The 12,007-nt window shown below is 39.6% G+C and overlaps 1 protein-coding gene across 1 annotated transcript; it reads right to left on the reverse strand.

Annotated features, from left to right (window-relative positions):
- Window positions 1-10,714: 10,714 nt before the first annotated feature.
- LOC114623824 (olfactory receptor 2M3-like) lies at window positions 10,715-11,662 on the reverse strand. The gene has a single exon (XM_028770532.1). The coding sequence runs from the start codon at window positions 11,660-11,662 to the stop codon at window positions 10,715-10,717; it is 948 nt and encodes a 315-aa protein (XP_028626365.1).
- Window positions 11,663-12,007: the final 345 nt, after the last annotated feature.

Below are 12,007 nucleotides of genomic sequence, written 5' to 3' on the forward strand. Positions count from 1 at the left end.
AACTGAGACAGTAGCTTCATCTGAGATGGGAATTTTAGACTAACTTGATCTACTTAGCAAGATTCATACTGCATACATACTTAAATACATAAATGAACATAAGATTATGGGTGCATGCATGTCTGTGACTGGATTAATGCTTACTATCTATATTCATAGAAGTTTAATCACTGAATTCATGTGAGGCTGTATTATATGTGTTTACTCATTTTCTTGAGTTTTCTTTTTAAATGATGACAACGTACTTAGTTTTTTATTATAAAATATGAGGTTTGAGGTCACTTAATGGTATTTATTCTTATTCAACTAACAGTCAAAAATTCTTATTGTCTGCCTATTGCCAACAAGTTGACTCAATTTGCTATTATGCTGAGAAAGAGTGATTCCAATATTTATTGTATAATATATTTTTGAGAAAAAAGTTCTTACCATGTACATATAAACACTATGCCACTAAATTTTCTTTTCTTGGAATAAAACATGTAACTGACAAAACTCTACCCAGTAAAAAAGGTACACATATGAGAGATTATCTGTATCATAAAAACTGAATGAAGGGATTGAAGAAGTCATAACTATCTGCTGATAGGCATTGGCAGAAACCATTAGTGGAAAACAATCTAAATCAAGGTAAAATAAATACAAATTTATTGCCAGAAAGTAAAAGACAGCAATTGCACAGCAAAATTCAGTAATTTCATTCTTTCTTCTCTTTAGTTAGCACTAGCAATATGACCTACAGTATTGGACATAGTAAGTAAACACTACCACAGAGCTGCATCCCAAGTTCTTTCTATGCTTTTATTTTTGAGAGAGCACCATATCACTGTTTCATAGATGTTCACAAGTAGCTAAGGTTATTATACCTTGTATCACTAGGCCTGACAGCTTTGACAATTTCTACAAATAATTTATCAACATTTCATACACATTGAGATCACAACTACAGGCAGAGATATAGAGAAAGAGGGACACTTGTTTTCTAATGGCTAAATTGTTCATAGGTCTACACTATAAAAATTGGTGTATACTTTATTGAAAAGATAGAAAAAAGATGTACCATGTAATCCAGCTGTAAAATTCTTTAAATTAATATTCTGCATATATTAATTAATACTGGAAGTTAACAATGTGGCAGATATTATTTAACCAGCTCATTCCCTACCTAGCCATACAGAGACTGCGGGGCGCTGCCTCGCCGAATAGGAGAACGCCACTCTCAGGATTCTTCTGACAGCAGTTTTATTGTTACAGCTCTTTTAGTGTTACAGCTCTCTTAGATGGTAGTGTTACAGCTCTCTTAGATGGTAGTGAGGTGAGGGACGCCAAGCCCCAAAAGCTTGTGGCTTATATAGAGCTTTAGGAGACGTGCCACACACTCATTGGCTCTTATGATGTCGCCAAATTAGCATACTGGTTTTCGCGCCTTTCGCAGGCGCACATTCAAGCAAGGCTCACAAGAAGAACCAGGAAGCAGGAAACCGGCGCCATCTTGCAATGGCGGACGCGGCTCCTAACAAGAGACCTTTTAATATTTCAAAGCTTAGACCTTACCCTGGCAGACTTTCATGTCACTTGATGAAAGGGCCTTCTCCTCTCTCTTCTTCTCAGTGAACTTTGCTCCCTACTTAGGAAGTCCAGCCTTCCTCTTCCTATTGCCAAGTCACAGGCTTTAGCATTTTATTTACCAATTAACTTGGGGAGTAAGGTTTGTACAAAAAAGGAGGTGTATGTGAGAATTCACTCATCTTGAGGTGATCAGACATTGGGTTATAGAATTTAGCATATGAACACATAACAGCACCAGAACAACCTCAACATCCAGCTATAACATTTCAGGACAAATACCAAATGTACTATATCTTACTTAAGAGAATCCAAAAAGCTCACAATACCCAAGATGCAACTCACAGACCACATGAAGATCATGAAGAAGGAAGACCAAAGTGTGAATGATTTGGTCTTTCTTAGAAGGAGTAACAAAATACTCATGGGAGCAAACATGGAGACAAAGCATGGGACAGAAACTGAAGGAGGGGTCCTCTGGAGACTCTTCCACCTGGGTATCCATCCCATGTGCAGTCACCAAAGTTAGACGCTGATGTGGATGCTAGGAAGTGCATGCTGACAGGAGCCTGATATAGCTGTCTCCTTAGAGGTCTGCAAGAGCCTGTCATATACAGAGGTGGATGCTCACAGCTAAGCATTGAACTGATTATGGTGTTCTCAATGGAGAAGTGAGAGAGAAGCCCCATGGAGAGAGCAACAATACCAACCAACCAGAGCTCTCAGGATCTAAAACACCAGTCTAGGAGCACATAGGGAGGGACCCATAGCTCCAGCTGTAAATGTAGTGGAGGGGGGCCTTGTCAGGCATAGAAGGGAGAGGAGGTCCTCAGTCCTGTGAAGTCTGGATGCCCCAGTGTGGAGGAATTTGAGGGTGGGGATGTGGGAGTGGGCTGGTGGGTGAGGGTACATCCTCATAGAAGCAGGAGGAGGGGGGATGGGATAGGGGTTCTGGGTGGGGGAATGGGGAAAGAAGATCACATCTAAAATGTAAATAAAATATCGAAAAAAGAGATGCTTTCTTATCAGTGTTCAGTGCTGTTCCATTCACAATGGAAATAGAATTCACAATGGAAATAGAAATAGCACAGATGTCCATCAGCTGGTGATTGGATGATGAAAACGTGCCACAATTGGGCACAATTGGGAAAAATGAAAATGTTATATTTACATGGATGGAGATGCAAATAATCTTTCTAATTGAGGTAAATCAGACACAGAAATATCAGCATTATACTTTTTCATATACAGAGTGCTCAGATGTGTATGTCATTGAGAATACCCATACTGGTTAAGAAATTCATATGGGATCATTGCTGTGGATCTTTCAAGGGAGGGAAAGAGAACATAGGTATATAAAGGATTAATGGAATAATGAAATGGGAAGATCTAAATTATTGTAGAGGATAGAGGTGAAAGAAAGAATAAGGAAAAATGAGAGGGATAAATAACTCTAAATATCACACACACACACTACCACCTTTACCAAAATCAACAACAACAGAAACAAACAGCAACAACTGGATGGCAATTTTCCTAACATTGGAATTATTAGCCAGTAAGGTACCATAGACCAAGAAATATTAAAGCCATGTCAGGATTTGATGGTAAACCTACATTGCTAAATATACTACATACTTCATTCTTTGAACATGGAAAACTCAAGTTGGCACTTACCTAGATGCTTTATTCCTTACTGGTTAGCTTTCATTGTACTGTTCATGTTACCATAAGATAAACATAATCATCTAGCTGTGAACTTCATGAAATATAACAATGACTACAGTGGCAAGGTATTTACACTTGTGCAATAGTGAAACAATGTCATCAGGGTAGCAAATCACTTTCTGTTTGGATTTAGAATAAGAGATGTAAACCATTCCTAGCTCCTATATCCAGAACAAGAAAAACCTGTGACATGGCAAATCATCATACCTAGTGGAGTCACTATTATTATTACTCTGGTAAATGTACCTGGCAATAAAACAACTTCTAAAATACTCATCTGTATATACATAGTGCATGGATTTAATGTCTTTACAACTTTGTCTATGAATGAAAGATGAATGTGTCTATATGATATCAGAAATCTCATTAGTCCCTGAGAATATGATAGTAACCTCCAGGACCCAGCCCTGAGGCAGTATCAGTGTAAGACAGAGACACATGTAAAACCAAACACATGATGCTCTCATAGGCAATGTATTAGTGCATGCCTCAGCCTTAATTAGAGATTCTTCTATTCTTAATAGATGAAAATTAACCCAGAGACCCATAGCTGGTCCACATGCAGAAAATATTAAAATACAGAGTGATCAGACCTCAATGTATCATCTATTTTAAATCTCTCTAACTAATGACTAAGGATGATTGTGGAATGTGTAGAATGGTTGTTGATGCCAGAGTTGGTGTTTGATTGCAAGAAAACTGTTTGTTTTTGCTTTATTTTGTTTTTCTGGACACAATCAGTCTCTGACATAGTGCAGGAGTTTTTTTGTTGTCCTGACTCTCTAAAACACTTTTAAAAGTTAAGGTTGCTGAACCACGCTTTCTCCTCTCCAGTTTGGGGAAGGACATGAGAGATAGATAGTTGGCCATGAAAATTAATGGAAATCTGAAACTGATGAGGGTGAGGAGGTGGGGGAATCTTTAAGATGAGACAAGGACATGCTCAAGATTCAATGGGGGTTACTTTAGTAGAGATTCACTAATTTGTGTATATATAACCTAAACCATTGTTTTTAATATGCCAAAGAGCTCTTACTTACTAGCAACCCCTTATATAGAAAGAGTAAAATTGCTCAGAGAGAGCTGTGTTACCAAGAGGTCCTGAAAGCTGGGTGACAACTCACAAAATCTGGACATCTAGATGCATCGTGCAAATTGCAAGCAGCTACACAGGTGGCAAAGTATCTTTTTAAAAAAGATCATTTGTTCTGAGACATTTCTAGGAACCATTTTGGTATTGCTAATCACTGGAAAATACAAATTAGCAGTGCCTACTGGAGTTCTAGAAGTTTTAGAAATTTTCATACTCTTAAATATCTTCCTTATTTCATTCAATTGTTTTCTTCTATTTTAACTCTTCATTTTAACATCTGTTCATATCATTTTGTATTCTTTGAACACATAATAGATATTTTAAATTGTATATTTTCCAAATAGCTTTATTTACAGAACATCATTAGGTAAGCACTAATTTTTGGAGAAGACAAATGTGAGTTTTGTACAGTTTTTGAAAAGGGAATTTTCCTGGAGTTAAGTGGTTGGTTGTACCTTTTGGAAGGGGATAATTTTTTCATCATTTTAAAATAACAACTCAGATATCTATTTGTTGCTACCAAAATATGTCATATCAAAAGGGTTTCTAGTTCACCTAACAGATAGCTTTAACCTCTTCCCACATAATAAAATCCTTTATACAGCTCATAGTTTCTCATGGTATTTCTCAATAGTTTCTCAGGGCTTCTCATGGTAACTCCTCAATACTCAAGATTAGATTGCCAGAGAACAAGGCATGGCAAAACACAGGCACTCAGGAAAGCCTTCAGTTGAGTTTCTCTGAGTAGGGGCAAAGGAAGGCTTACTTCGAGTACACCAAGAGCTCAGAAACAGTATTGTGCAAATAGCTATGCCCCATATCTTCAGGGTTCTGCAGAATGCTGTGATAGCACCTGAAAGGTACAAAAATGGCTCAGAAGTCAAATATTCAGATGTGGAGCTTGAGGTCATGGGAGGTTAAGGTAGTGATGAGATACTTATTGAGAAGAGCATTTTCTTCTCTGAGAATTGAACCTCAGGTATCAAGTGAATGGAACAAATGATCATAGGATGCAAAGCACTGCTGTTTGTGACGTATGCTTCTTATCTCAAGCTAGACTTGGACTCATTATATAACCTAGGCATGCATATATATATATATATATATATATATATATATATATATATATATATATGGCAAGGCTCGCCTGGGGGTCACAGGGAGTGGCAAGGGGCTCATGGGTGGCTGTGTGGGTGGCTGGAGCGCAGCACGCAGGAACATCCCATCCCCCTGCCCTGTGAGCTGGCGCAGAGCAGTGGGCAGGGGTGTCCCAGGAACCGTAGTTCTCAAGAGAAAGTGTCCCATGGCCCGCTAGAACAAAAGGCTTCTCTCTCTCACTCGTGCCCCACCAAGCGGGTTTTGACCTTACACAGTGAGTCCAGGAATCCAAGAGGCACGTAGAGCTGAAGACATTTATTGACATGGCGATGTGTCTTGCACGCTTTCCCAAAAAATGTCGGAAGGGGTTTGTTCATATATTGGAAGGGGAGGGGAGGGGCCAGGGAAATCCTGAGGCAGAGGCCTGTTAGAATCGTGTCTTACGTGACTTGGCAATGGCTATATGTTAGATCTCTGGGTTTTGGGGGCGTGGCCAAACTCTCAGGATTCCACAGTCCTACCACCCACCCTTTTTTCTTTCATAAAAGGAGGGGAAAACTCTGAGGTCACATGTGGGGATGTTATTCTCATGTGACAAATGACTGTGGGCCCCTCTGTGGGAGGGACTGTGGAAGCTGAAGCTGAGAGAGCTAGAAGGCCTGAGAGCCCCGAAGCACCTTCTGTGTCAGAGGCTAGCCTCAGAGAATAGAGTGCGGGGCTTCTAGGGTTCTGCTACCAGGCTTTTCAGCCTTCACAGCCTGCCACCCACAATTCCCTCTCAGGAGAGGTGTCATCTGTAGTGAAAATAAAAGAAAACACCACACAGACCTGGGGGTGTAGCACAATCAAGCCAAGGGTAATGGGAATTGAGGATTGGGGTTGGGAAAGCAAGGAGTCATTGAGTCAGTTAAATGCATGTTGTACAATTTGAGAGTAATGACATCTGATTAATCGAAATAGACATTATGATTTCCTTACTAACACGTCACTTCAGCTATGTGACTTTGGCAAGAGTTCATCTGCAGCTGGTAGCGAGCATCTCTGGGTCTTTAATCAGACGAGATGACTGGGAGAAGGCAGCTTGGCAGGTTCCAGGAGGTGGTGCTGTCTCGGCATCAGTTCTTCTCTGTAGTTTGTGGTCTGACGAGATGTAGGCAGCTTGGCAGGTTCCAGGAGGTGGTGTTGTCTCAGCGTCAGCTCTTCTCTGTTGGATCTGTGGATATAATCACAGGGAAGCAGCACCTCCGGCAAGGAGGTATCTGGAAAGCCTGGATATTAAGCATGAAATCACTCCTGGAAAGCCAAAGGTGTTTGAGGAAATTGGATGGCTGAAGGAGAAAACATTGTGTTAATAATATCTGGGGTAATCATCCACAGTTTGTCTGTGAAGGAAAATTAGCTGTTAATTAAAAGCTAAAAGGTGATGGTCAGCATGTTGATTTAACCTGTGGAAGTAGATTTAGATGACTTTCAAACCTTGAAGATATTTTAAAAGTTGAAAAAAAAATGTTGGGAATATATCATGAGTGTTAGAGAGAAAAGGAGACATTTAAACAAAAAGCAAAAGTTTTTGGTTGAAAAGCACAAACGTTGCTGTAGGCATATCTGTTTGGGAGAAAATTATTAGTGAAGGGTTTAAGATCAGTGGGGGAAGGGCCTGTTAGAAGCCAGGGCATTCCTCCCTTTGTTTTTCTTACAGAAAAGAAAGGCTAACTTTGAAGAAAAGTTCAAAGCAAGAAACATAGAAGTTTGATAACAGAGTCAAAGAAGTAAAAGGCTATGTAAAGCTGAGCCATGGTGGGGAAGACACCTAGAGGCTAGCACCTAGAGTCAGCAGCTCTTGGAAGAAGGTGGTCAGCAGTTCTCAGTCGGGGGGGAGGGGAAAATTTCTGTCAGCAGGCAGCATGTAGCAGCTTTCGGGGAAGAAGTTTCATTGTTCTTGAGAAGCCAGCAGGCAAAGCGCAAAAGGCTGACCTCTGGGGAAGGGGAAAACCTTTTGGCAGGCAGAATGTGGGAGATTTTTGGGGGGAGGGGTAAAGAATGGAGATTAAGGAGTCTCCACCATCTTGTAGGGATGTGGAGAGAGAAACTTAGTTTTTTTGAATTAGGTGGAAGTTAGATTGTAGTTAACAATTAGAGGAAAGATGTTAGTCGGGAACACGAGAAGGAGAGAGGAGGTGGATGGTGGGTGGACAGAGATGTAACTCACGGTTTTCACAGGCACTAGTGGGGAGAGCTTCTGAGCTGGCTTTGTGTATATTGTTCACCACTAACCAGGGGGAGATGGTGGCCCGTGTGTCTTGGGAGCACGCGGGCATGGAGTTGTCTACTTCTCTTGTCTGGAGCAGATGTCTCAGGGAGTCAGAGATCGCTGTAGTGGAGAAGCAAGTGCAGAAAGCTTGGTGTTTGGGCAGGAACGAACTAATCAGATCTCAGCGGGCGTTTGCATAAGACTCCCGTATCTCTGCTCTGGGCCCTAAACGCCACGGGGGGAGGGCACAGCAGGGCAGAGATTGTGGGGACGTATGGCTGTGTGTCTGAACATGCCAGCATGTCGATTTGGCCTCTATTTCAAGGGTCTGTGTACAGGCAGTAAAATAGAAGCAAGAGCGTACGCAGGGTGTGTGCTGGGAAAACAGGAGTCTAGATGCTGTGTCCCATTGGAAGTGACTCCTTCATTCTTGGAGTTGTGGGTATTGTGCCTCATGTTGGTCGCCAGATGTTGGGCAAGACTGGCATGGGGGTCGGGGGGGCAGCATGGGGCATGCAGGTGGCCGCACAGGTGCTGGCTGGAGCGCAGTGAGCAGGGCCAACATCACATCCCCCTGCCCCGCAGCGGGTGGGGGCATCCCAGGAACCACGGCCCTCAAGAGAAATTGTCCAGTGGCCTGCTAGAACAAAAAGCTTCTCTCTCCCACTCCCACCCCGCCAAGTGGGTTTTGACCTTACACAATGAGTCCAGGATTCCAAGAGGTACGTAGAGCTGAAGACATTTATTGACATGGCAATGTGTCTGGCATGCTTTCCCAAAAAATGTCAGAAGGGGTTTGTTTATATACTGGAAGGGGGAGGGGCGGGGCCAGGGAAATCCTGAGTCAGGGGCCTGTTAGTCTCGTGTCTTACGTGACTTGGCAAGGGCTGTATGTTAGATCTCTGGGTTTTGGGGGCATGGCCGCACACCCAGGATTCCACAATCACACCTACACACACACATATATATATACATATATATATTAATATATTTTAACAGTCTAGTCATATATATATATATATTTCAAGCTCATTGGTAATCCTACTTTTTGTCCCCTCAGTGGTAAGATTATAGTCATAACTTAAATGAATTTTAAAGCTTATTTTTAAAACTAATATAATAGCTCTAGAAAAATTAGAAATATATAATCAACCTTTAAATTACATATTAAGCTGTTTTTAAAAAGCATTGTATATTTTAAGGAATTTTTAGATTGAATTGAGCCAATCATTTGAACATTACAGTATTTCATCACATTTTCACTAGTTAAAATTTTCAGCTATTGTATTTTTTAAAATCAGTTTGTATATGACTCTATGATACCATGTTACCCTGGACAAAAGAATATTAAAATGTTACCCATGATCCAAATTTACTAGTGTGTTTACCATGACTAAATTTCATACAAATCATAATAAAATGAGTTTTTGAAAACCAATTTAGATTATCCTGTCTGGACCTATCTAATCTTCAGGCTTTAAATGACAAAGGCATTACATGGAGACAAAATTACTATCTACTTGCCTTAAAGATACAAACTCCCAGGAGTCATTAACTGCATAACATCTAGTTATTTCCAGAATTATGTAGGTATAGACATCCATGGACTGCAAATGTAACCACAGCTTTAAAAAAATTTCTTGATTTCAGCTTCCTCAGACTACTTGGGGCAAATCCAGACTCTACCAGACAGTTTTTGGTGGAATAATTGCAGTCACATTAGGTGACAGCAGATTATTTTTTTGTCATAGAAGTATTAGAATCATTTTAATTACATTTATTTTTATAAGGATACCATCACAATATACCAAGACATTTAAGGAAAATTAATATTTAGTAAAGATATACTTCATTAAAAATTTTCATATCAGGAATTAAGAAATTAATCAAAATTATTAATATGTGACTGCAGTACATAACAAAACAAAGGAAACCCATTATAAAACTTATACTCAGAGAAGTCTTGTAGAAATAGTGTATAGTTGTTACACCCAGCCCCATGCTCCCAGAAGTAAGTCTCAGATTCAAGATATATTTACATATGCATTGGCAATATTGCTAGAATTTTCTTTTATTGATTATAAATATTCCCATTTATTCTAATCTATATTCTGCTACATTTCTGGTTACCTGTGCTCATGTCCCATGCATCCATCACATGTATCATCTTCACAGGCAGATCTCCAGTGCCTGGCTCTTTCCAGGATTTGTTTTGCTACCTTCTATTCTACCCTTTTTATAGACATATTTTTTAATTGACAGGCAATTAATGCAAACAAATTGCAATATTTTCTCTATAACTTTTTATTATTTCCTCACTCTCCTGTGGAGGATATGAATTCCTACACAAGAATAAAATAAATGAAAACTCTTCATTCTCAAGTACTCTGCAGAATAACATACATGGCTTGCTTACACCTCAATCTTGTCTATCACTTTTGTCATTTGACTGTTACTTACACTTGTTCTTATTCTTACAACTGAACACATAGATAAGAATTAGCAGAAAATTAGTAGCTTCATTTTAGCAAAACTGTATGTTTAAAGTAGTTTGGACTTGGGGAAAATATCAAATATTTTGTGTACTTTTAAAGTAGTTTGGTCTTGGGGAAAAATAGCAAATATTTTATATGAGCAAGCACTGTATGGGCAAATTATTATTACTGATAATACTACATTGATCTTACCACAAAAATAAATTTAATATTTGAACAAGTAAGAATTGCCAACTTTTTTGACAGTTTTCTGCTATATTTACAATGATGAGAAATACTAGTTGTTGGAATGCATTGCTTCATCATATAAATTTTCACAAAATGTATGCTTTCTGAGATATGACTTTGTTCTACAGTCTAGGGAAGTCTTGCCCTCAATACAATCATCCAGCTGCATTTTAAATTATGGTATTCCTTCTGCCTCAAATATTATGCCCAAGTACTTAAAGCATGACTTAAAATAGAGCATAAAAATAAGCTAACTCATGCTGCTGCCTTATCAATCCTGAAGACTTTCATGAATGCTTTGGCTACTTCTTTGTTCCGGAGGCTATAAATGAGGGGATTCAACATTGGTGTAAGGATAGTGTAGAAAGCTGACACTATTTTGTCCTGGGTGGGAGAACGACCAGAAGAAGGCCTCATGTATATGAACATGGCTGCACCATAATACATTCCCACCACCATGAGGTGAGAGGAACAGGTGGCAAAAGCTTTATGGCGACTCTCAGCTGAACCCATATGAAGAACAGCCAGAATCACACGAGTATAGGAAGCAATAATTATTGCTACAGGTAAAGTAAGCATAATTATACAGCAGAAAAATATAATCTTTTCAAATATCAAGGTATTACTACATGAAAGAGTCAGCAAGGCAGGAACATCACAGAAAAAATGAGGTATTTCTCTGGAACCACAATATGAGAAAGACAATGCAGCTGCAACTTCTATTATACCATCAAGAGAGCCAAGAATCCAAGAGCAGGCAACCATGAGCCCACATATTTTGTGACTCATGAGAATAGGATACCTTAGTGGGTAGCAAATAGCTACATAACGGTCATAGGACATGGCAGCCAACAAAAAACACTCAGCTCCAAGTAGAGATACATAGAAGAATATCTGGATTCCACAGCCAGACATGGAGATGGACTTGTTGCCAGAAAGGAAATTGAAGGCCATTTGGGGTACTGTAGTACAGATGAGCATAAGATCCATTAGAGAAAGTTGGCTGAGAAGGATGTACATGGGAGTGTGGAGATGAGCATCAAGGTAGATGAGAATCACCATGATAGAATTTCCTATGAAGGCCATGAAGAAGATACCCAGGATTAGGGAAAAGAAAAAAGTATGAAGAGGGCTGTGATCAAATAATCCTAGTAGGATGAAGTCAGAGTTCCTGGTCCAATTGTTCCATTGTATCATGATCATATTCACTGAGGAGACAGAATATATAATAAAGATTTTATTGTGCCATACAAATGTCTAATTTTTCCTTCGAAGATAGAATGACACAGTGTTATGCAAATATTAGAATATTCTTTCATTAGACATCAGCTATCATTGGACATCACTGGTGATATGGGAGATTAAACTCATTTTTAAATTCTCTGTCTCTCTGTCTCTGACTCTATTTGTCTATCTGTCTCTGTCTCTCTCTGTCTCACTCTCTTACACACACACACTGTCAGAGACAGAGACAGAGATACACACACACACACACACACAGAGAGAGAGAGAGAGAGAGAGAGAGAGAGAGAGAGAGAGAGAGAGAGA

Source organism: Grammomys surdaster, unplaced genomic scaffold, assembly GCF_004785775.1.
Source record: "Grammomys surdaster isolate TR1022 unplaced genomic scaffold, NIH_TR_1.0 202, whole genome shotgun sequence".
NCBI classification, from domain to species: domain Eukaryota; kingdom Metazoa; phylum Chordata; class Mammalia; order Rodentia; family Muridae; genus Grammomys; species Grammomys surdaster.

Bases quoted from the DNA above. Each gene is read 5' to 3' on its own strand.
- LOC114623824 (XM_028770532.1), bottom strand. From the start codon at position 11,662: ATGATCATGATACAATGGAACAATTGGACCAGGAACTCTGACTTCATC.